The 26526-nt window shown below is 37.6% G+C and overlaps 1 protein-coding gene across 4 annotated transcripts in view; it reads right to left on the minus strand.

Annotated features, from left to right (window-relative positions):
- The window catches only part of LOC108696168 (cartilage acidic protein 1), a 363333-nt gene that overhangs the window by 83830 nt on the left and 252977 nt on the right, over window positions 1-26526 (minus strand). For all 4 annotated transcript variants that reach the window (XM_041568725.1, XM_041568726.1, XM_041568727.1 and 1 more), the window contains exon 6: window positions 17175-17309. In XM_041568725.1, the coding sequence (XP_041424659.1) occupies window positions 17175-17309 (135 nt within the window). The remainder of the gene's footprint in view (window positions 1-17174; window positions 17310-26526) is intronic.

Here is a 26526-nt window from a genome sequence, read left to right on the forward strand (position 1 = left end):
ATGTTTTTTACAGCATATATATTTACACAGTTTTTATTTTTACTCTGAATTGTTCCTTTAACAAGGTAAAAGTATATAGGTAAACGGTCTGTGTGTGTTGCAGCTGTAGAACTACTACTGACCCTCGACATTTTTTCTCTATGTACTTTAATTTCAATATATTTATTTAATCCCTGGGTCTCTTTTTCAGCGTTAAAACATTTGAAGTTGTTAAAATAGAAAACGGCATAGCAATGTGTTAGCAGAAGTCTGCGAATACAAGAAAACCAATGGAAATATTGTAAGGACATCATGATATATATATAAGTTAAAGAGTACTATCTGGCTTCCTGAGAAGACAAGTTTTCTCTCACCTTGAAAGGAAGTCACCTGCTGTTAACCACAATAATGGGGGCAAAAGTCCTTCTGCATCTGTTTGTTTGATGAATGTGCTCATGACAAGTCTTGTTAAGCCCCTGCCATCATTCTGGCTTTCAATTACCAGTGCCGAGGAGTACACTCGCTTTCCATCTCTACGTACATTTTGCTTTATTTCAACCTTGCCTTCAGTCACAGTATTACTTCAAAAACTACCCATTTCCTATGTTTACTACAAACACAACCAGAAAAGTGTTTTTTCTTTAAAATAACACATTACTGAGGGAAATGGGATTTTAATGAAAAGCTGCATTACATTTTTTTTTTTTTTTTTTTGAAGTATGACCTATATGATTTTAATCAGTCATTTCCTAGAGCTCCCTCAAGAGACTTCACTCTGGCAAACATATATATAACTTTTCTACAAAGCCAAAATAAAATGAATACACTGACTGCTTCTGAGTGCATTAGAACATACTGTATCATTTATTTGGTGAACATTAAAAAAGTGGGTGTTTCTATACAAACAGACCTGTCAGGCTGATTCATAAATGCGGTGGTACAATGAAAAAAGTGCATACTGGGATCATAATTGATCAGAGGCATGTACTGGATAGCAAAGAAAATTATTCATTTCTTATTTTTATGTCACTTCTATTAATTTAACTCCCCTAATTCAAAGCTCTATTATATACAGTTCCTATTTATTTTATCCCAGCGGGATTTTAGGCAGAAGAAGCAGTAAAGAATGTCAAGTTCAAAGGAAGGGAAGGAGCAAGGTAAAAATTAGATAATTGAATTAATATATTAAAAAAAAATTTTGTTGCATGAAATATGTTTTTTCCCCAAAGTGCATAGAAAGGTAATAGGATTAAAAAGCTCTAATTTTTCCAGATATATTATACCTCGATGCTGCAAAAGGCCAAAATGCAATAATCCGCCATCTCAGACCTGGCGAAGTCCTGTATAAGTCAATGGGAGAGGCACCTATCTCAGTTTGACGTTATCATGGTCTGCACTGGGTTTAGCCCCAAAATCCGACTTTTTTTTAGGGTGTTCTGGGAAATACTCTAAAAAAATCGATAGATTCAGGAAAAAAGCCAGAAAAACTAGAGCAAATCAGGTTTTTAGCTTGATTTTATTGGGTTTTTCCAAGATCTGATTAATTTGGGTTATTTTATTCATAAATAAGGTCATATTGAACATGGGAGTTTGGTAATGGTTTTTTAAAATAAAATATGAGATAAATTTGGATTTTAGTAAATAACCCCCTTAGTTTCCCAGCTAGAGTTGCCACCTGTCCGGTTTTGACCCGGACAGCCCGGTATTTTGAAGGGCTGCCCGGGTGAAAACTTTCAGCTCAGTTTTCCAAATAAGGAAAACCGGGCAGGATTCCCTTGACTGACACGGTGATCGACCAATCGCTGTGTCATAGCCCCGCCCCCTGATACCTAGGGGCATATTTACCAACATTGGAGATAAACATCTGGAGAGATTTTTGGAGATGTTGCCCATGGCAACCAATCAGCAATTAGATTTAAACTGCCACCAATAAGTTAAAAAAACAAAAGCAAAGATCTGAATGGTTGCTATGGGCAACGTCTCCAGAAATCTCTCCAGATATATCTCCAATGTTAGTAAACATGCCCCATAGTCACCCCCATCTATGTCAAGGCCCCACCCCCTGATGTCACGACCCCGCCCCCATGCCCGGTATCCGCCGTATGGAAAGGTGGCAACCCTATTCCCAGCAAAGACAGGTCTGTTAATCAGGTGGTTAGTCTTACATTGTATCAACAGTCAGAGCCAATAGGGCAGAGAATAGAAAGGGACAAAAACTGCTTTCAATAGCAAAACATATACACATAACTTAAACACCACAGACAAGTTGCAGTGAATTTATTTTATTTTGCAAAGCTGCTTAGAATTCTGTTTTTTTTTTTTTAGGCAAATGTTTATGTTGGGGTTGACTTGCCCTTAAAAGGGAATGTCACAATTTGTTTTTTGTATCCTTGTAAACTTGTCACATAGGTTCTTCTTTGTCTAAAGGAGGATTCCATAAGAGAAATTGATACATGCACAGAGGCCTTTTAAATACAAAGCACCATAGAGTAAACCATAGAGCAGTGGTTGCCAAATCTTTTTAGTTCACGGTCCCCCTTAATATCCAGCATTTGGTCAGGCCCCCCTTAGCTCATGAAAATAGTACAGTTTAACTCCATAGATCTAAGAACGTGTAGGACAGCAAATAATTATTCGCCACAAATCTCACCCTAACTGACCTTTAAGCAGTCACATTGCTAGCGTATCTGCAAAAGGTCAACTGGTGTGCATGAATTCCTGTGATTGATTTTTTGATGGGATGGGGGTTTGTTGCTCAGTCCTGACAAATTTTAATGAAGAACCTGAAATACTGCAAAAGAGCGTATGCTCATATTTTGCATTATAACCCTGTAACTCATTGGGTATCAAATGGCACCTTTTAAAGGAGAACTAAAGCTTAACTAAAGAAGTAACTAGAAATGTTGTAAATAATGTTTTGTGCTTCTGTACAAGCCAAAGGCAACTACAGGCCTTTAGTATTGAAGTAAACGTAAATAAGGAAAAGAGATGCGGTTCGCATCGGAGCTCACCCGGAATAACTGTGTCCGTCCAGTCGCAGCCTTCACGGGATGCCGGTTACTTCGTGCCGGTATTCAACTGCTAGATTCATCTCACCCCCGTGTTCATGGCGCAGATCTCGGACAAAACTCGGACAGCAGTATTGAATGCAAAATTCAGGCTTTATTTCATACACACAGGTGAAAGATTGAGCGGTGGGTATGCACGCTGACTTACGCGTTTCTTGCCGGATCCACCTGCACTTCCTCAGTCAGTGGATATCACATGACTCTAGAGTTAAATAGCAACAGTATCAGACATCAGTGCTCTTAAACACAGGTGTAGTCTAATTAATCAAAGACCAATGTGCATTTCTCATATATCGTCTGGAATTGTGACAACACTAAACAAAAACTTAAAACATTACTTGATAGGACCATATTCTTCGCATTATTTATACAATAGACTACAATAACCAGCGTTATAAATGTCCTATTATGGTAGTTAATCAAATAAATATATTGGTTATACAATCGTGATGTTTATATAAAGCCTGTTATTTAAATAAACCTTTTGTGTTCACATATAAAAACATTAGTGAGACATATATGAAAAAATTAAAAACGATATCTATTCTCTTTAGAGGACTGGTTGGTAATTCATATTCAATTGTATCAATTCATATAACATTTTATATATTGTGACAATATGTTTCTATTCGTAACCAGTTGCAACTTTTAAACTGTTGCTTTGCAGAGATTAACTCTAATACTGGAATAATACATACAGATCTAAAAGTGAGATCACATTTTAATCCCACGACGCATCAGGGACCCTTTGTGGAAAGATTCTATGACCTGGTAATCACAGATTTGCATACATTATTTGACGAACATAAAATTTCAGGTATGAACAATTTAAGCAAACAAGAATACCAAGCAATAGAATCTTTGAAAACTAATAATAATATAGTAATAAGAAACTCGGACAAAGGGGGCTCTATAGTCATCTTGAATCGAGAATACTATATGTCTGATATAAAACAACAACTTGATGATCTGGACAATTATGGTAAATTGGATAGTGACCCTACACTACTCTTTCAAAAGAAATTATTTGATTTCTTACAGCATGGCAGAACTGAGGGTATACTTAATGACAATGAATTACAATATTTAAGGGTAGAATGTCCCAAGATTCCTATTTTTCATACCTTCCCTAAGGTACATAAGGACCCGCTTAAACCCCAGGGACGTCCAATAATTGCAGGCATTGGATCACTTAATGAAAAATTGAGTGAATATGTTGATAAACTGATACAACCTATGGTGGTCGGTTTACCTTCATATTTGAAGGATAGTGGAGATGCAATTAGTAAATTGACAGACATTGAATGGAAGGAAGACTACACCTGGGTCACAATGGATGTCTCAGCATTATATTCATCCATATTACATAATAATGGATTACATGCTTTGCAATTTTGGTTAAGAGAGTTGAAACTTTACACTCCCAAACAGAATCAATATATAGTGGATGCAGTGGATTATCTGTTAAGACATAATTATTTTATGTTCGATGGTTACTACTATTTACAGAGGCGTGGCACAGCGATGGGGGCAAAATTTGCCCCCTCGTATGCCAACCTCTTTATGGGGTGGTTCGAAACACATTACATTCTAACAGACAATAACCCGTACAGGAAAAATATTATAAATTACCATCGCTATATCGATGACTTGATTATAATCTGGGAGGCGACCAACTATTGGAGAAGTTTGTACAATATTGCAATGATAATAACAACAATATACGCTTTACATATAAGAGGGACAAACTAACAATGGATTTCTTGGACATACAATTTAAAACTAATAACTCATGTATTTTCACTGATGTATACAGAAAGTCCATAAGTAGAAATTCATTGTTACACAGGAATAGTAGTCATCCAGAGTCTTTGCTGAGAGGTGTACCGACTGGCCAGTTCGTCCGACTCAGACGAAACTGTGCCACTTGGGACATCTTTCATCAGAGATCTATGGAACTATGGGACAGACTTATATCCAGGGGGTATGAAATTGATTGTGTCAAACAAGCCTATGAGAATGCGATCAGAAAAAATAGAGCTGATTTACTTAAGACATCAAAACATCCCAGATTACAACAAAATGATGGAAAGATAAGATTTATAACTACATATAGTATGGAGGCAAAACAGATACAGAAAATAATTTATAAACATTGGTCACTACTTCAGAGAGACCCTATTCTATCCTCCATGCAATTAGAGAAACCACAGATAGTATATAGACGTTGTCCAAATTTGAGAGACAAATTAGTACCTAGTATGTTACCCGATATTAACAAAGAGAACAAGGAGAATTGGATGAAAACTTTGGGCACTTACAAGTGTGGGGCCAACATATGTAAATGTTGTCGATTCATTAATAGATCAGATCAATTTAAAAGTACGAATACAAGTAAAATTTATAAAAATAGGATGTATGCTAACTGCAGAACTGTGAATGTGATATACCTAGCCACCTGCAAGTGTGGACAATAATATGTAGGCAAAACTACTAGGAGATTTAAAGATAGAGTTTTAGAACATTTAGCGTGTATCAATAGAAGAGATATCTCATCTGCAGTAGCAGAACATGTAATAGATAAACATCAGGCTAATGAACATTATGTAACGTTTCAAGTGATAGAAGTGATAAGACTCAATAAGAGAAATGGAGATATAGAGGATATACTTTCTAAGAGAGAATTCTATTGGATATTGACATTGAATACAGTTAAACCTAAGGGTCTTAATAAAGAAGCGGATGTGAAATATTTCTTAAGATGATCAACTTTTTTATAATAATTTTTTATAATAACAACAAACTGTATGTAATATTATAATTAGTAACAGTCAGCCTTAAATGTATACGGAAAAAGGGATAAATTAACATTTGCTGGAACAAGATAAAACTATAGAATTGAAGTGCTCCCAAAATCTATAATTATACTTACATAGAATCACATCTTGTTTTTAGCGATTTCATTATGAATTAGACAATATATGCTATAGCTATTGTATTATGAGAGATGGATCAATTAGATTAAGTATATATAAAAGGATAAACAAAATATGGACTTACCTGTTTGTGATATCAAATCAGAGTAATATTAACAAAATATGAACTGTTTATTATACGGATACAAATAGATATATTTATAGAAAAAACAATAACAAATGCAAAAATATGGAATATAATATATAAAAAATAAAAAATAAAAAACAATAATATTAAATTTAGTGAAATAAAATAATGAATTGAAACAGTTCAAAATATGACCAAATCAATATCTTTTATTACACTATACCTGCTCAAAACATGAAACTAGATACAAAGCAACAGTTTAAAAGTTGCAACTGGTTACGAATAGAAACATATTGTCACAATATATAAAATGTTATATGAATTGATACAATTGAATATGAATTACCAACCAGTCCTCTAAAGAGAATAGATATCGTTTTTAATTTTTTCATATATGTCTCACTAATGTTTTTATATGTGAACACAAAAGGTTTATTTAAATAACAGGCTTTATATAAACATCACGATTGTATAACCAATATATTTATTTGATTAACTACCATAATAGGACATTTATAACGCTGGTTATTGTAGTCTATTGTATAAATAATGCGAAGAATATGGTCCTATCAAGTAATGTTTTAAGTTTTTGTTTAGTGTTGTCACAATTCCAGACGATATATGAGAAATGCACATTGGTCTTTGATTAATTAGACTACACCTGTGTTTAAGAGCACTGATGTCTGATACTGTTGCTATTTAACTCTAGAGTCATGTGATATCCACTGACTCTGAGGAAGTGCAGGTGGATCCGGCAAGAAACGCGTAAGTCAGCGTGCATACCCACCGCTCAATCTTTCACCTGTGTGTATGAAATAAAGCCTGAATTTTGCATTCAATACTGCTGTCCGAGTTTTGTCCGAGATCTGCGCCATGAACACGGGGGTGAGATGAATCTAGCTTTAGTATTGAAGATATGTCTCCAAAGATGCCCCAGTAGCTCCCCATATTCTTTTCTGCTGTCACAATATAATGCTGATTAGTAATTAATATAGAAACCAGGACAATTAATAATCAATTAATAATCAGCCTTGTAACATCACCTTATATTACAGGCCAACCTCATTTTCTGCTTGATAATTTGCGACAACCCCTAAGCTTAGCTTCTCAACAGCTGCTCAGAGCCCACTGAGCATGTGAGTGTCGCAGACACTTTCCAAGATGGTGACCCCATGTGATAAGTTCAAAGTCCTGGATCATTGCTACTATTGAGAAGCTGAAACTTTACAATTGGGCTATAAGTTCAGTATAAACTGTAAAATATGCAATTTTTAGGCATTCATTATTAGGATTTAGTTCTCCTTTAAAGGGCATGTACCTCCCCCACAAAAAAACTGAAGAGCCTCTTTGAAATTTCTAAATACCTGCCACTCTGGTTATTCAAAAGTTAACAGTAAGGCTGCAGCATCACTTAGAATTCCTTCTGCTTCTCTAACCCACTCATCCCCCTACCTCAAGAATTTCCTTAGGCTGTTGGCTGTTGGCATGCTCAGTTGTTCTTAAAGGAGAATTCAACCCGTAATAAACCCCCCCCTACCCTGGGTAGACCCCCCTCCCACCTCCTCGCCAACCTACCTGTAATTTTTTACTTACTCCTCCGTGCAGATTCTGGCCCACGGGAGATCACGGGCGCCATCTTCTTTCTTTGAACTATTTCAGAAGTTGTGCTGTGGTCGGCAGCATCATTTTCGGCACATGCACAGTTGTTCGGGACCAGAAGTTTACTCCAACTGCGCATGCGCCGAAAATTATGTCAATACACGAAGATAACCGGAGAAGAAGAAGATGGCTGCCGTGAACTCTGAGGCCTGAATCTGCTGTGAGGGGTGAGTTAAAAGTTAGGGGCATTTGCCCGAGAGGAGGGTCTACCCAGTGTAGGGTTTTTTTAAACCATGGGTTACATAGTTACATAGTTAAATTGGGTTGAAAAAAGACAAAGTCCATCAAGTTCAACCCCTCCAAATGAAAACCCAGCATCCATACATACACCCATCCCTACTTTTAATTAAATTCTATATACCCATACCTATACTAACTATAGAGCTTAGTATCAGAATAGCCTTGGATATTATGTCTGTCCAAAAAATCATCCAAGCCATTCTTAAAGGCATTTACTGAATCAGCATCACAACATCACCCGGCAGTGCATTCCACAACCTCACTGTTCTGACTGTGAAGAACCCCCTACGTTGCTTCAAATGAAAGTTCTTTTCTTCTAGTCTAAAGGGGTGGCCTCTGGTACGGTGATCCTCTTTATGGGTAAAAAGGTCCCGTGCCATTTGTCTATAATGTCCTCTAATGTACTTGTAAAGTGTAATCATGTCCCCTCGTAAGCGCCTTTTTTCCAGAGAAAACAACCCCAACCTTGACAGTCTACCGTCATAATTTAAGTCTTCCGTCCCTCTAACCAATTTAGTTGCACGTCTCTACACTCTCTCCAGCTCATTTATATCCCTCTTAAGGACTGGAGTCCAAAACTGAACTGCAACTCCAGATGAGGCCTCACCAGGGACCTATAAAGAGGCATAATTATGTTTTCATCCCTTGAGTTAATGCCCTTTTTTATGCAAGACAGAACTTTATTTGCTTTAGTAGCCACAGAATGACACTGCCCAGAATTAGACAACGTGTTATCTACAAAGACCCCTAGATCCTTCTCATTTAAGGAAACTCCCAACACACTGCCATTTAGTGTATAACTTGCATTTATATTATTTTTGCCAAAGTGCATAACCTTGCATTTATCAACATTGAACCTCATTTTCCAGTTTGCTGCCCAGTTTTCCAGTTTAGACAAATCACTCTGCTAAGTGGCAGCATCCTGCATGGGTTGAATTCTCCTTTAAGTCTAATCTAATTAAGTTTAATAAATACACCCTCCAGTATTGCAGCCAATGAAGAGACGACATTGCTGGCTGCCATAGAAACTCTAGCTGTCTGATCCTTTTTTTTCCTCCTAACCCTCTCTCCTGAGCTCAGAGTAACCATTACATTGCTCAATCCAAGCAGGACTTGTCATCATAGTAAATTCTGCCTGTGTTAGCCTGCATTCTTTAATTGCATGATCTTTACATTGCATATGTGCTGGTTGCAGATATAAATGCACTGAAGATGTGTCAGAAGGAAAATGGCCCCGGGGTGAAAGCTATTTGTTTTAGGGAAATGTAATGATGCTGGCAAATGGAGGGAGTATATGCAGTACAAATAATGCCATTTGGGTGGGGGAGGGGAGAAGTGCCCAGTTCATATAAATGGTAGGAAAATGTAGGCTTTACATGTCCTTTATGCTACTGGCCAACAAAATGTGATCCATTGTTAATAAGACTAATTATCCTCAATAAATGTTATCCACATAGACAAATACTCATTGATTTCCACTTATGAATGCACCTTCAAGATACAGTAACACTATAACACAGAGAATATACAGTATCCTCCTCAGACACCCCCCTGATCTACTGAAATACCATTACTTGAATACCAGGCATGCAAATTAGAACTGTCCTTCCTAAGTATAGACAGTTGAGAGGTAAGATATGCTGGAAATATATCTGAGGACTCATTTAAACATTTACTGCATCAGCAGTAAATACATCTGTTCTAACTAAATGCCTGGGCTTCTTTACAAGATGTCACTTACATCCCATCAACCACATTTTTTTATGAATTAAAAGCCTTTTTTCACAACCGCCTGCAATTATTTTAGCATCCCAACTTCACTAAAAGTACAATGAAATTCACACACTATAAACGTGTTAATGGATTGACACAATGTACAAATTAGCTGGAATTTGCTGTCATCTCGCATCGTTGCAAACAGCATGTTTTCCAACCGTTATCTCTGTAATAAGTTTTCCATTTGCATTCTAATAAGTCCACTGACATGTCCTAAAGTCTGCTGTGTACTTAATGTGAGGTGCAGTCTACTGGTACCACTTTATACTGAACCGGAAAAAAATAGGAGAACATAAACCAGTATTAAAGCAAATAAATAAGTATAAGAACCTTAATTGGTACTTATGAAGGAAAGAGATGCACAAAGCCATTAAGCCAATCCACAGAGCAGTGAAGGATGTAGTATGGCTCGAGGAGAACTCAACATTCTCACATACATATATTAATCTCCATATATTATACTGAATTTAATAAGTGATTTACTAATCTAGTTGGGCATTTCCGATACCAACAAGCATGATTGGATGGGTCCTTCAGCATTTGTAGCCAGTATTCATACATGATCATGGGGCAAGATATACAAAGAGACTAAAACTTTTTAAATACAGTAACAAGCCTTCATCATTTATTTCATTGGTGGGTCAATAAATCAACTTGTATCACAAGGAATGTAGGTGTCCCTTTGAAAGGTATTTCCATCCAATTTGCCAAAAATGCTTATGACGTTAAACACTGCGTTACTGCGGCTCTTTAAAACTCTTAAGAAGGCTTAATATATCTATGTTCTAGCAATGGGGCTAGGTAATGATGAAGAGGCTACAAAAAAAATAAATTACACATGATCGACCCAGTGCCAGGCAGGATATCACAGACATGGAAGAAAATAATGGAGTCCATGCAAGGCAAAGCCATTCCTCGTGAAATAGGTAAGCAAAGATCAGTCTTGGTCCTAAAATGATAAACAGGTTACTACGTTTGACCAATGTCCCACTTTTTGAATAGTAAACCTCTATGAAGATGATCAAAATAAGGAATATTGGTATATATACAATATAAATGCTGTATCCCTTTGTTGGCCTAACAAATGCTTTATGGTTATCTAGGACATACATCATAAATTAGTGATAATAGACATGTGTTTGTGTAATATAGCACCTGTGTGCAATGCATAGCTTGGGTGCCATGATTATTGTTTATTCTCCCAAATTCAGCTTTCTTTCCATCTTTGTAGCCAAGGGGTACCTGATGATGCTGTACATTGGCCCGGGTAATATAAATACAGCAAACAGGTAATCTCCTCCAACACCATCCACTTGACTTTAAGCTGCAAGTGTGTACCAAAAATAGATTCCACTCACTATCAAAGCAGCCTCAATTTGTATGAAGAGCAGGACTGGGCAGCACAATGGTGCAGTGGTTAATACTAGGGATGCACTTAATCCAGGATACTGTTCATTATTCGTTTTATATCAGCAGGATTAGGCCAAATCCTCGTGCCTGGTTGAACCGAGTCCAAATCCTCAAAATCACATGACTTTTTGTCACAAAATAAGGAAGTAAAAAAATCTGTAAGCTGTGTGCACGGTTCTCTTTTTCCCTTCCCGTCCCTGATTTGCATATGCAAATTTGACTTGATATTTGGGCGATTCTTTTACAAAGAATTCAGAGGTTCGGCTGAATCCCAAAATAGTGGATTCAGTGCATCCCTAGTTAGTACTACTGTCTTATACTTTTGTGGTTCTCCGTTTGATCCAATCTTGGGCACTATCAGTTTGTAGGGGGTCATGTATTTTACCCTGGGGGCAATTAATTGAGCACTTAGGGGAACAAGTATGTGCCCCTTAGTGCTTATTTAAGAAGCACTTACGCCTCAGGGTAAACTGTGCTCTGCTCCTTCCAGCTTCTTTTTGTACTTTGCACACCACGGGTGCATTGTAAATTACCCCTACAGTGATTTTCCTATGTCTGCATTGCAATGTTGGCTGGCGAAAAATCCACCGTGACAAAAAAAATTGTCGCGAGTCAAAATTATTCGGACGCCCATTGACTTTAATGCGTTTGGACAAAATCGATGGACGTATAAAAATTGTCGCTCAAGTAAATTTTTGACGCACGTCCTAATTATTTTGACGTCCATTGACTACAATTTGTTTCGCAAATTTTTGTCCATTACTAATTGGGACCTTCAATTGTAAGCTCCACTTGGGCAGAGACTGATATGAATGATGTGTTATTTCTGTAAAGTGCAAAATATATCAGTATTATATAAATAAAGAATAATAATAACAACTGAGTTTTTGCCTAGCTAATTGCTTGCTTTTCGGTGAAGCGAAACGCCTCTAATTCGCCCATCACTACTGTAGACATTTTAGGGGTCTAAAAGATCATTTGCTGTGGGGCCAAGCGAAATTTAGTTACTCCACTGGAATGGATCATTTTGTCTTTGACTGGTTGAGGACAGATTTGTGTGCTCTAAAGTCACCATACAACCACATGACACACTATACATATACTTGTTACAATTCCCTTAGAGTAGTGTAATTACAAGAAGAACAATGTTTACAACTGGAATATACCTGGCGGGGGTGGACACATTAGAGAAAGAATGGGGCCATAAATTGTCTCTTATAATAATCCGACTCAGTTAATAAATGCCCGCAACTGCCATTTCAGTGAGTTCCATTAATTAGTACTGTAATAAGTACTTTTAGCGGCAAAGTAATGTGAAGAATATAATGCTGCTACAGCAACCCTGAAGGTCCCCTGACAATCTACAGATTTGTCTAATGCATCCATGACCTTGGCAATTATGATCTATCATTAAATATAATTTTAAAAACATATATCTCTCTGCTGTTATTACTGCATCGCCACCCGCTATCATTCTCCCTTCTCTCCGACATATCACCTCTTCTAATGCGCTTAAATTATTAACTAGCACACGGCTACCGTTCCGCCATCGCATCCTCCTCCTTCCCAAGCCCTCATAATTTACACCAGTTAAAAACCATGGAAAGTCTCCAGCCCCCGGCCTATTTTTAGATTTTCATCTGTGTTTTAGCAATAAATAGATTTTAAAGAAAATGAACCCTCGCAATCCCCAAGTCCCACATGAAAATCACAATTAATTGAGTCTGGTTCGTATTCAGTTTTATAGCTCTGTTTGTGCCATAAAAGATGATTAGTAATTTTAAATTCCATATTGCTATTGTAATTTGCTTTTATAGCAAGACAGCTTTGAACTATCCACCTTCCCTAATAGCGGAAAACGACACGTTTTTTAACCATACAAATTTACAGGTTTGAAAAAAAAATGTTCCTTCGCACGCTAAGAAGCAATATGCAGAGGCCACAGCTTCTAATAGATTTGTCTGAGACATTACAGATCATTTAATTGGAACGTACGCTGCCTTAATTGTATGATGTCCCATGTATAACGAAACATGACATTTATACCAGTTGATCAGTCAAACTCATTTTCCTTGGCGCATGGCTTCTGATCTACAATCTAATGGGAATTGCGATTTTATTTGAATGACATAACTGTATTGACAACATAGCGTAAAAAATTCCCACGTTCTACTTTTCTACACTGGGATAATTGACAATGCTAGCTATTTTACTGTTGAATAATAAACGATTATTATAATCCATAATGAGGTTGATTAGAGTGGCGGAATACAATGGATAGCAGAATTCTAATCCCCAAAATCCAAATTGTAAATCCCTTACGTTTTACAATCCTTTTATGACCAATGTCAGACTTTTTATCATTATTTAATAGAAGAAATGCCTCCCCTCTAGAATCTCTACCAAGTACAGAAAACCAGCAAACTGCTCTGCCTATTGCACAATCATTTGCACTTCAGGGCTGATTGCACTGTCCCAGGCACAGGTATAGATTGCCCCCCCTTATCCAGAAAAACACATTATCCAGAAAGCTCTGAATAACAGAAAGGCAATCTCCTATAGACTCAATTTTAATGAAATTATTAACATTTTTAAAATGTATTTCCTTTTTCTCTGTAATAATAAAACAGTACCTTGTACTTGATTCCAACTAAGATCCTTATTGGAGGCAAAAACAATCCTATTATGTTTAAATAATGTTTAAATTAATTTTTAGTAGACTTAAGGTATGGAGATCCAAATTACAGAAAGACCATTATCCGGAATTCCCCTGGTCCTGAGCATTCAGGATAACAGGTCCCATACCCGTACTTCTAAACACTGGCAGTGCAAAATTCAGAATAAGGTGCAGCCTTTTACCCTTCATTTTAGGAGGGCAAAGTGCTGTGCCTCAAGGAGCAATCCATGGTGCAACATGTAAAACACAAAAAACAAAGGGCTTTGTACACTGCCCCTTGCATGCTATAGATAAAGCTATAGGGCTTTCACATTTGTAAGTACTAAATCCTGCCTCTAGGTGATGCTAGAGTGCAAAGAGTGCATCCATCGGAAGCAATGTACTGAAAAATTTGCACTTTAGTACCATCTAGAGGCAGGATTTAGCACTCAACAATGGTATCTGGACAAAGTGCAACAAAATGTGAAATCCTGATGGCCTCATCAATATGTTTATATGTTTTAACTAAAGTATAAGACTGTCTACCCAACTAGTCATAGAAAGCAAAGCATGTATGTTATTATAAGCACAACATTTTTCTCATTTTGGTTCTGTACGTTACCACAATGAATTTTAAATAAAAACAACTCAGATGCAGTTGAGCAGCAGCCTTTCAGCTTTAATTCAGTGGGATCAACAAAAAGATTGCATAAAAATGTGAGGAACTTAAGCCTTTTTTTTTAACACAATCACTTAATTTCAGGGGCTCAAAAGTAATTGGACATGTTAAAAAACTGAAAATAAAATGTTCGTTTCTTATACTTGGTTGAAAACCCTTTGCTGGCAATGACAACCTGAAGTCTTGAACTCATGGACATCACCAGATTCTGGGTTTCCTCATTTTTAATGCTCTGCCAGGTCTTTACTGCAGCAGCTTTTAGTTACTGTTTGTTTGTGGGCCTTTCTGTCTGAAGTTTAGTCTTCAACAAGTGAAATGCAGCTCAATTGGGTTCAGAACAGGTGACTGATTCTCTCTTGCGACTCCTTATATTTGGAATGCCATTCCTGAATCTCTCAGGAGAGAATCCTCCTTCAATGTTTTTAAAACAAAACTCAAAGACTACCTCTGGGAGCACCTGGATAACACCTGAACTGGCACTTATAGAACAGTGTAACAAACTGTAACTCACAGCACCTTAATACCCCTCTGAATTGTGTCTGTATGTTACCATCCCATTTAGACTGTAAGCCCTACGGGGTAGGGTCCTCTAGCCTTTTGTTTCCTTGACACTGAGCACTTAATCTGCATTGTAATTATATTTTATATTTTTGTGAATTGTATTCTAATGACCCCTTGTTTGTTACTACTAATTTATTGTTTTGTTGTACAGTGCTTTGCCCTCAAGGAGCGCTTTACAAATAAAAATATACATACATACTGACTTGGCCATTCAAGAATATTCTTCTTCTTTGCTTTAATAAACTCCTGGGTTGCTTTGGCTGTATGTTTTGGGTCATTGTCCATCTGTATTATGAAACACCTCCCAATCAATTTGACTGCATTTAGCTGGATTTGAGCAGACAGTGTCTCTGAACACCTCAGAGTTCAACCCACTGAATTAAAGCTGAAAGTCTGCAGTTCAACTGCATCTGAGTTGTTTCATTGAAAATTCATTGTGGTAGTGTACAGAACCAAAATTAGAAAAAAAAGTAATCTCTGCCCAAATATTTATGGACCTAACTGTGTGTGTATATATATATATATATATATATATATATATATATATATATATATATATATATATATATATATATATATATATATATATATATATATATATATAAACATCCACAAACCAGTGCACTCTTAACCCAATAGCCAACCGCCTGGGTGCCGGTTAAAGAAAGATAGTATCCATACAAAAAAGCCGCACTCCTAGGTCTTTTGTAGAAAAAAGGAAAAATTTTATTAATTCAACGTTTCGGCAACCACACGTGTGCCGTCTTCAGGAAGACGGCACACGGGCTATATGTCTTCCTTGCTTTTATTCACACCAAGGCACTGACATCGCTATTGATGTTCACTGATGAGGGATTCACTAGACAGAATGTTTATTTTGTCACTATCTTCTTGGCCACCTTGTTAAATGATGTTACATTAACACATGTGCTCCTATGCTAATAGTGGGAGCCTGATTGTAATAATTTTTTACACTGATGGGATTTTGACAAGTTTGACACCCAGCGATGACGTCATCCATGACTAATTGGCGCCATTTTAACCCCTTTATAAGCACGATCACCATTTTGTATTGTTCACCTTCCTGAAGACGGCACACGTGTGGTTGCCGAAACGTTGAATTAATAAAATTTTTCCTTTTTTCTACAAAAGACCTAGGAGTGCGGCTTTTTTGTATGGATATATATATATATATATATATATATATATATATAATCTTCAAAGTGGACCAGCACACTAAATTTTCAATCAAAGAAAAGTTTATTCAAACATCACTCACGTGTCCAACATTTCAGCCCACATTAGGACCTTTATTAAGGATAAATGCAAGTGGTTATGTGGGTACTTAATACAAAATTGTATTTTAGTGATGTTTGAATAAACTTTTCTTTGATTGAAAAATTGGTGTGTTGGTCCACTTTAAAGATGATATGCCTTGATTGACCAAGCACCCACCTCTGACTAACAAGGAAGGAGTGCAGGTACTTTCAGAACATTTATATATATATATATATACACATACATACAGTGCTGGGGTTAGGTTGTGTAGTATGTACAAGCCACACCTATGTGCACCCAATAAAGAATGGGATGAGCTGCATTCTAGTGTGTTTCTGTATTATAGGGAGGTGGCTCTCTCGTCAATATTTGCACTCCCAACCCCAGCCTAATGGCGTCTTTGGAAGAGATTAATCTAAATAAAGAGAATAAAAAGAAAAGCGGATATGGTCTTTCTCCCCCCAAAGATAATATACTCTTTTTTTCACTTAGTTAGGACTGACGCATGGACACTGCCTTGACGGGGCACGTCAGCTTATGCATACTTTGTACAGGTATAAGATCCCTTATCCGGAAACCCAATATCCTGAAAGCTCCGAATTATCCAAATAATCCAAATTTTTCCCTGGGGGCTAAATATCAGAGTGCTGGAGTTAAGTTATGTTGTATGTATTACAAGCCCCACCGGCGTGCACCCAATAAAAAATGGGATGAGCTGCATTGTATTGTGTTTATGTAGGGTAGATAGGTATCCCAGTAACAAATGCAGATGTTTTAATTTTAATTCTCATACAAAGATCCTCACCTGAGCTAGATGCTATATCCACAAAGGTTCCATCTCCTTTGTTTTGAAAGAGAAAATTTGGCCCATTCTCATTGTCACAGAAGATATCCGAGGCAGCAGAGCTGACAATTGGTCCAACAGCGATACCACGCCCTCCTGTAAAGAAAAAATATATAACACCAATAAATATGTATGTTTAGAACTATCAGTGTTAATACTGCATTGCACTCAAGTAAAGATCCTTGTGATACCCTGAGATTCCGTTTGATGAACGACATAATGACTAATGAGATCTAATTCCTGAAGCCTCCAGGCCAATACATTATATTATAGATTTATCATGCCCACTGCTTCCAGTTCAATTAACTCTCTAAAATAGATCTGACTCCTCAAGACTTTCAGACTCTCGGTCATAATATCGAACAGGAATATTGCATGCTGTTGCCCAGAAGACTAAGCCGAGCATGCAATTAGAGAATCTCATTTCTTTTTTTTTTGGCTTGGATCACTCCGAAGACGGCTAAAACAGTTGTTGTATTAAAAGCATTCATCTCACAGTACCATACGCAGAGAAAATAAGTGCATCATTTGACTTGCCCTTTTTTTAATTTTAGTACAGGTATGGGATCCATTATCCGGAAACCCTTTATCCAGAAATCTCCTAATTATGGAAAGGCCATCTCCCATAATAGTCATTTTCATAATATGTTTATCAATAAATGTCTTATTCACACATTTTGGGGGCCTTGGGTATGGCCCAATAACTTCTAGGTACACCACTGTGCACTAGTTTCATGTTTTAGCAGAAATTACAGAATTTGTACTGATCACTTTTCTTAGTGCACTTACTCTAAGGCTCTTTGGTTGTCTCAGGACGTTGTAGGAACCAGCACTTTGGTGAACTTAAGTACATGGCAACTACTATGATCAGTTTCTTAATAAATGATGATTCGGTCTCTAACAAAATATTTAGGGGGTTATTGATTAACTTTCAAGTGTTAAAATCTCGAAAAAATTATAATTTTTTTCACTAGAAAACTAAAATTTTTTTTAAATTTTTCAAGATTTATTATACCCCAATGCTGCAAAAGGCCAGAATCTGAAAATCTGCCACCTCAGAAAACTGTCGCGGTCCTGTCAAGTCAATGGGAGAGGCGCCTATCTGAATGAAGTTTCCATGGTCTGTGCTGGTTGCAGCCTGAAATCTGACTTTTTTGGGGTTTTTTGGCAAAAACTCGAAAAATTCAAGCAATTAGGGAAAAAAAAACCCTAAAAATTTGAGCACTTCGGGAAAAAGCCTGAAAAATTCATGTGATTCGGGTTTTCACTCAAATTTTTTCATGTTCGGACTTAATCAAGTTTTTTCATTAATAAATAAGCTAAAATTGGGCATGGGAGTTATGAGATAAATTCAGATTTTAGTACATAACCCAATTTATATTAAAAATGATGCTAATAAGACACCTTTAATATCTAGGAATTCTAATATATAAAGACCCCACCAAATTTATCTCTCTCTATATACAACCTCTTATACACTGGCACCATGGCCCACCCTACCTTTAACCCAAAATGGTCGAATCAACATATGCAACATGATATTGCTTCCTAAATTCTTATATTTCTTTAACATCTTGCCAAGTTATTTACCAAAATCTATTTTGCAAACAATAGACCCCACACAAGCCGAGTTTGTGTGGGCCCAAAAAAACTCCAACAGTGGCCAGAAAGACACTGCACACCCCTATAACCAACTAGGCCTAGCAATGCCAGATGGAACCCGATGACTGGGAAGAGATAGAGGACAGCCTTTATCTCCCTCTAATAATCACAAGAGACAGGCTCATTCAATTTAAAATTGTTCCGCAAACATACTTGACACAGAAAAAACATCAATTTATGGGTCGCTTAAAACATTCCAGATGCCCTCTCTGCAACTCACCAGATGCTGACTTCATACATCTAGGGGGCCGATTCACTAACTTCGAGTGAAGGATTCGAAGTAAAAAAACTTTGAATTTCGAAGTGTTTTTTGGGCTACTTCGACCATCGAATGGGCTACTACGACCTTCGACTACGACTTCGAATCAAACTATTCGAAATAAAAATCGTTCGACCATTCGCTAGTCGAAGTACTGTCTCTTTAAGAAAAAACTTCGACCCCCTAGTTCGCCATCTAAAAGCTACCGAACTCAATGTTAGCCTATGGGGAAGGTCCCCATAGGCTTTCCTAAGTTTTTTTGATCGAAGGATATTCCTTCGATCGTTGGATTAAAATCCTTCGAATCGTTCGATTCGAAGGATTTTATCGTTCGATCGAAGGAGAAATCCTTTGATCGTTCGATTGCACTATTTGCGCTAAAGTCCTTCGACTTCGATATTCGAAGTCGAAGGATTTTAATTCCCAGTCGAATATCGAGGGTTAATTAACCCTCGATATTCGACCCTTTGTGAATCGGCCCCCTAATGTGGTACTGTCTAGATGTACAGAAATTCTGGAGAAAGGTAATGCAATTTTTAGCAGACAAATTTAAACTACTGCAGGTATTGAACCCAACTACCTGCCTACTGGGCATAACAGACACTCTGGTACCCAGATCCCATTCCAGATTATTGATGAGATCACTCCAGTTTTACGCCAGGAAAACGGTAGCCCTGTACTGGATGGGACCAACACCACCTACTCTTTCAAAATGGATTAAAATTATAAATTCCCAGCTGGGGCAGAGGCTGCCAACAGAAATTCGAAAAAATATGGACTTCTTGGCTGGACTCTCCCACTACACTATTTAAGCACACTCCAACCTATATCCTCCATGTCTCTTTCTCCTTTCTCTTCTATGCCTCCCTTCTATATGTCCTGTTTACTAAATGAAAACTTAATAAAAAGATACTATTAAAAAACTATGCTAATAAACTCAAGATACAGTTCAGCCTTTCCAACTCTAACTCTTTGGTAAGTGGGTCCCTTTATAAGGTGAAGAAAACCCAACAAACTCAAGCCGAAAATTAAAAAGAAAATTAATAAAATAAACCAAGTCCCAGACTAAAGTTGGTTTCCATATATTATTTATATCGCAGAGGGTCTGGAATATCTGGATGTATCAAAAAAAAAAAAAAAGTCATCAGTGATTGATGGGAGAGTAAAGCTGAAACAAGGAAGATTAAGCAGACAAATACAGCTTTATATATTGTTCTGGCATGGTATCTCATCTCAACATATTATCATACTGTATTTTAACCATGGACATCTGCTGGGGTGTGAATTAAAGAGAAGCAGGTTACAGTATGAAGAATAAATTATGAGGCAATATAGGTCAATGACAACCCGATTCCACAGTTTGGTAAACAAGTCCATATGTAACCATAGGGACAGAATCTTAATGACAAACATCTTGAGTAGGTAAATAAATGTCCTTAAACTCTACCACTTGGGAAATATTTTTATTCCTAGTGCGCGGCTTCTAAACTGTCAAGGTAACTTTTTAAGTGATATTAAAGAAGAACACGAGCAGCCAGTTGTGCGTTTATGTTGTGCTGGGAAAAATCCATCTCTGGCAATGAAGTTTTAAATATGATTTATGACAAGACTGTAATACTTAGATGAATGTTTTCAATTATAGAAGCAAATTACTTTTAACTAATATTTGCTCCCGTCTTATTAGATTTAAAAGCAATCAAAAACATAATGGAGCTCATTAAGAAATGTCTCATTGTCCCGTTTATAGAGCTGGTGTCAACAAATCATTGTAAGTCCAACGTGGTAGCGAGGGCAGGGCTGTAGCAATTCGATTCTTCAGCTGAAATATCTTCAGGTAAACCAAGGACAAATGTAGCTCTGGGCTACACTGATCACACATACTGTATATATATAGTTTCTACAAAAGTGAGGCTTTTGTGGATAATACTTTGCAAACAACACAAAATGATTTCTGTACATAAATATTCTAATCATGTACATCTCAATTGAAGACTTGGATGAACATACTTTTTTGGAACTAAAGACTTCGGGTATTGTGCCAGCATTGCCCCTTATGATGTACTTCTCAGATTCCATATTCTCTCAATTTTTTTAATGAAAAAAAACCTAAAATGAACAATATTAATGGGCGAATAAATTCAGCAGGCGTGAATGTGCGGCAAACTTCCGCAGTTCTTCTGAGAATAAATTCGCGAAACTGCAGTGAAAATTCACAGGAGCAAAATCCACCCGTTAGAATAGTCCTGTGCATAAAAATTGTTGCACGTCAAAATTATTCGGACGACAATTGACTTTAATGCATTTGGGCAAAATAGGCGCGCATCTAAAAATTGTCTCAGGCGTCAATATTGACACACATCAAATTTATTTTGACGTCCATTGCCTTCAATGCAAATTTATCAGCAAAACAGGACAAATTCGCCCATCACTTATGAACAATTTACTCTGGATTTGAACTTCTTCATTGGTATCCAGTATCAATTTGAATTTCCTTTGATATTCTCTTTGTTTAACTTGGCAAAACCTCTCTACTAGTTCTTTTTAGCATGTGGTTGAATCAAGGTTCTGTACTCACCCCTCTCCTGTCAACCCAGTACATTTTCTATTCCGATATCTTTTACATATTACTTTTAAGGGTACGGGCACACTGGGCGATTCAGGGGGACATTTAGTCGCCTGGCGACTAATCGCATCTCCTTTGCGGTGACCAATCTCCCCGAACGCCTTACCTCTGTCTTGCGCCGGCTACAATGAAAAGTCGACTATGGCATGGCACACACGGCACTTCATATTCTGAAGTTGCCCGAAGTTGCCTCACAAGGAAACTTCAGGGGACTTCGGAATACCATGCCGCAAGCGACTTTTTATTATAGCCAGTGCAAGACAGAGGGAAGGCGTCCAGGGAGATTGGTCGCTGCAAAGACGAAGCGATTAGTCGCCAGGCGACTAAATCTCCCCAAATTGCCCAGTGTGCCCCTTCTCTAAAGCAGAGTAAACAGCTCTAGCAGCTTTCTCTGTTTGTTTAGGATAGCAGCTGCCATATTAGCTTGGTGTGACATCACTTCCTGCCTCTCCCTGTTTACTCATAGCTCTGGCTCAGATTACAGCAGGGAGTAGGGAAAGGGAGAAGGGGGGAAGAGAGGTGCAAACTGAGCATGCTCAAGCCTGTGCCCTGGAGGTGTAAACTGAAAACAGGAAGTCTACATACAAAAGACCATGTATACACAATAGAAGGACAGAAATTTAGTGTTTCTTTTGACAGAGGACTCAGAGTAGCATTACTTTGAAGGTTTACCGGTGGATTTATATAGACCTTTCTGATAAAACTTTCACCTTTCCTTCTCATTTAAATAGCAATATACAGATATTGTATAGTTACACTTATCCCCACTGAACTTACAAGCAAACTTCTGACACAGGTCTTTTTCTTCTAGTTGATCTCCTCCCAGATACAACTCCATTTTAAATTGAACAAAAACTGAACTGAGCATTCTCTAAGCAAATCTGACCCTACGGCACTCATTACTATTGGTTTTAACGACATGCTCATTAGCACAGTGATTTGGGGTAATCGTTAGATTTTTGCCTTACTCTAGGCCACCTCACAATCTCAGTCAAAACCTGGACCTTTTTGCTTCACAATGTTGCTAAGGTTTTCTCCTTTCACTGTCAATCATCTACTAAATTATTTAACCAAGCCACAATCCTGTCTTGCCTAGACTGCTTCAAACTTCTTTTAACAAGTATTTTAGATTGTACTGCCAGATGGAACCAGTTCCAGAGTTGATATCATTGTTCCAAATGAAGCCAAGAATAACTGATAAAGTATTTCTTTTAACATTCAATGCCCTTCATGCTGTATACCTCCTTGCAACTCTTAATGTTTCCATACATTTTTGGATATTTTCTATGGCTCTGGCCTTAAGGTCTAACCTCACTTCGTCCCTCAGGTATTTCATATTTAAAATAATTCTTCCTTTTTCAGAGTAACCTGCATGAGCTAATTTTTAAAAAACTGAATGTGTTTCCTAAATGCAGACTATAAGGGATGTCTGCTGGCACTTCGATCCGATTCTGTGCCATGGACAAGATGGCAGCGCCCAGGATATCCACGTGGCACGTTCTGACGCCAATGCGTCAAAACGTGCAGCGTCAACGCACAACGCCAGAGCGTGACACATGACGTCATCATGCTCGTTTGGCGCGAAAATCTGCCTATAAAAGACGCCAGAGCCTTGCAGACATTGGCCAATTATAAATTCAACTTATTGTGTTTCTGGGTGTGATTTACTTCTTCTGATCTTGATTCCTGTTATTGATTTTGGCCTGTTATATTGACTAAGAACCTTGCTGCCTGAACTGACCATTGCCTGGATTTGACTACTCTTCTTCTTTAACCCCTGGGATACCGTGAACTGTGTTGGAACCTCTTGCTTCCTCCTAGGACCGCAAATCCTAGCTGAGCCTCCAGGCCCTGACACAGACATCCCAAAAAATGGAGTACTGAAAATATTACTCTAATACGGGTTTACAAAAATGCATAGCGCATGCAGAATAAAGATTTACATGGGCTTATCTTCATGCATGTATTTACCTGTGGACACCAATAACTACACTCACTTTTCCACTTATATGCTTATTTATGTATGCATACAAACTTGTGTATAAATGCATATACCAAGTTACACATACAGGGCCGCCATCATGGGGGCACAGGGTGGACAGTCATGGCAAGACCAGGGGATTATAAATTTAAAGGGGTGCTCAGTCATGCTGCACTTCCAGGATTAGCCCCCTTGTGCCTGCATTTGAGCCAAAGGAGCAGCCAAAGAGAGCCAGATATGACAAAAGAGCCAAATGGAGCCAAAGCCTCTGAAAGAGCCAAAGTGAGCCACATGGCGCCAAACGTGAGCCAAAGCTGCCAAGCTGACGTGAAGCCGCTGACGAAACTTTCAATGTACTGTCAGTTCCACTGAATACCAATTTTTTATGTATTTATTTATTTTTTAAACCCTGGCAACCAATGGATTTTTTTAAAAAGTGTGGGGGAGGCTGGGCCACCAATGAATTTTTTAAAAGTGTGGGGCCACCAATGATTTTTTATTTTTGAAATTGCGGGGGAGTCCTGGCAACCAATTTTTTGGTAACGTGTGTGTGTGTGGGGGGGGGCTGGCCACCAATATTTTTTAAAATGTGGGGGGGGGGGGGCTGGCCACCAATATTTTTTAAAATGTGGGGGGGGGCTGGCCACCAATATTTTTGTTTTAATTTGTAGGTGGAGGCCTGGCCACTAACTTTTTTGTAATGTCTGCGGATTTTTTTTTTAACTTACAGAGGGAGCTGTTTTTTTTTGCTTTTTACTTTTGTAGGGGACACTGGCCATCAATGGTTATGTTTTTGACCAAGGGATTAAACCAAATGGCTCTTATTTGTTTTCTTATTTATTTCTAAAACTAAATGCAATTTAAGTAAATACCTGCTTATAAAGTTTACCTTGCGTGAAGCTTACTGATCCTTTGGCCAAAAGTGTTTTTACTGTTTTAGCACTTATATCTGGGCCTGGGGGTGTGGAATGTGGGATCCAGATAATTTTGTTGTACGGGGCCCTGGGATTTCTGAAGTGGCCCTCTACACAAATATCTATACAGGCGGACATATAAACATAGTGGCATCGATGCAATCAAACATAACTATCAACGTCTGTCCTTTTTCTTTAAACATTTGCCAACAGGTTTAATCAACAACCCACTGAAATCGTTAGCGTGGCTTGTGTACTGTGTTTACCATACAGAAAAGCATAAAATACTGAGGAAATTCTCCAGTCCAAGAAAAAAAAAAAGTATTTTTCTTTTAAGCTCAGAGAAAGAAATTATTTGTTTTGACATTTATGCATAAAATGTAGAAAGCCATAACAGTGCACATCAAAAATAATTGCGCAGAATGCCATACACTTAAAAAAAGGTAGTAAAAGAAAATGTTCTTTGGGACTACATTGCCTTTACTTATTTATATATCAGATCAATTAAATACAGTAACATACAGCCTGTTGAGGTGACAAAATCTTCGGGAAACATTTGCTGTTACAGACCTTTACAGACATAATGCAGCAGAGAGTGGCATCACGCTGAATGTCTATCTCTTCATCTATATTTTAAGGACAAAGATGTAAAAATAAAAATTGAATCACACAGCTTAACAACACAAACACAAAAGGAGACAAATGGTGACAAATGAGAAGAAGCTCTTAAAGAAAGAACATCGGAAAACTCCCAATATGTTTACCCAGGTGTAGCTATTCATAAGGTATTTAGTGGCAGTTATTCCTCACACATTGGTGTACAGTTATGGGATCCGTTATCTGGAAATCGGTTATCTAGAAAACTCCAAATTTCGGAAAGAAAGATTTTATCCAAATAATCCACATTTTTACAAATGATCAGTGGTGTAACTAGATGTTACTGGGCCCCACAGCAAATTATTTTTCAGGCCCCCAAAATGTCTAGAGATTGACATATTTTACCAGCATTTATTGAAATTGTATACGAATTAGGGCCTCAGGGGGCCCCTATACCTCCTGGGGCCCCCCAGCAGCCGCAGGGTCTGCTTCCTCTATAGTTACGCCCCTGCAAATGATTTCTTCTTTCCCCACATGATTTTCTAGTAGACTTAAAATATGAAGTTCTAAATTACGGAAGGATCCATTATCTGGAGAACCCCAGGTCCAAAGAATTCTGCATAACAGGTCTTATACCTGTAAATAAAACAAGAGTCTGATGAAAAATGGCTACCCCTACAGATGGGGCCCCCTCAAAAAAATTATTATGGGACCTGTTATCCAGAATGCTCTGGACCTGGGGTTTTCCCTAACTTATGAATTTTCTTACCTTGAGTCTATTAGATGTTAATATGAAATAAAAACCCAATAGGCAGGTTTTGTTTCCAATAAGGATTAATTATATCTTAGTTGGGATCAAGTACAAGGTACTATTTTATTATTACAGAGAAAAAGGAAATGATTTTTAAAAATTTGGATTAATTGTATAAAATTGAGTCTATGGAGACAGCCTTCCCTTAATTCTGAGCTTTCTGGATAACGGGTTTCCTGATCCCATACCTATACTTCTAAAAATGCACAAAAGTTCTTGAAGCACAAGTGATGAGAGATGCCAGCACAGGTAGCCTAACAAAGGAATAAATACTTGTACAATGATATGTATTTAAAAAGCCCCACGATACAGGAGCCATTGGGAGTATGGGAGCCATTATCCGTAAACCCATTATCCAGAAGCCTCCCATAGACTCTGTTTTATTCAAATAAGCTAAATTGTTTAAAATTCCTTTTTTTCTGTAATAATAAAATAGTGCCTTGTACTTGATCCCAACTAAGATAAA

The sequence above is a fragment of the Xenopus laevis genome, chromosome 7L (assembly GCF_017654675.1).
Source record: "Xenopus laevis strain J_2021 chromosome 7L, Xenopus_laevis_v10.1, whole genome shotgun sequence".
NCBI classification, from domain to species: domain Eukaryota; kingdom Metazoa; phylum Chordata; class Amphibia; order Anura; family Pipidae; genus Xenopus; species Xenopus laevis.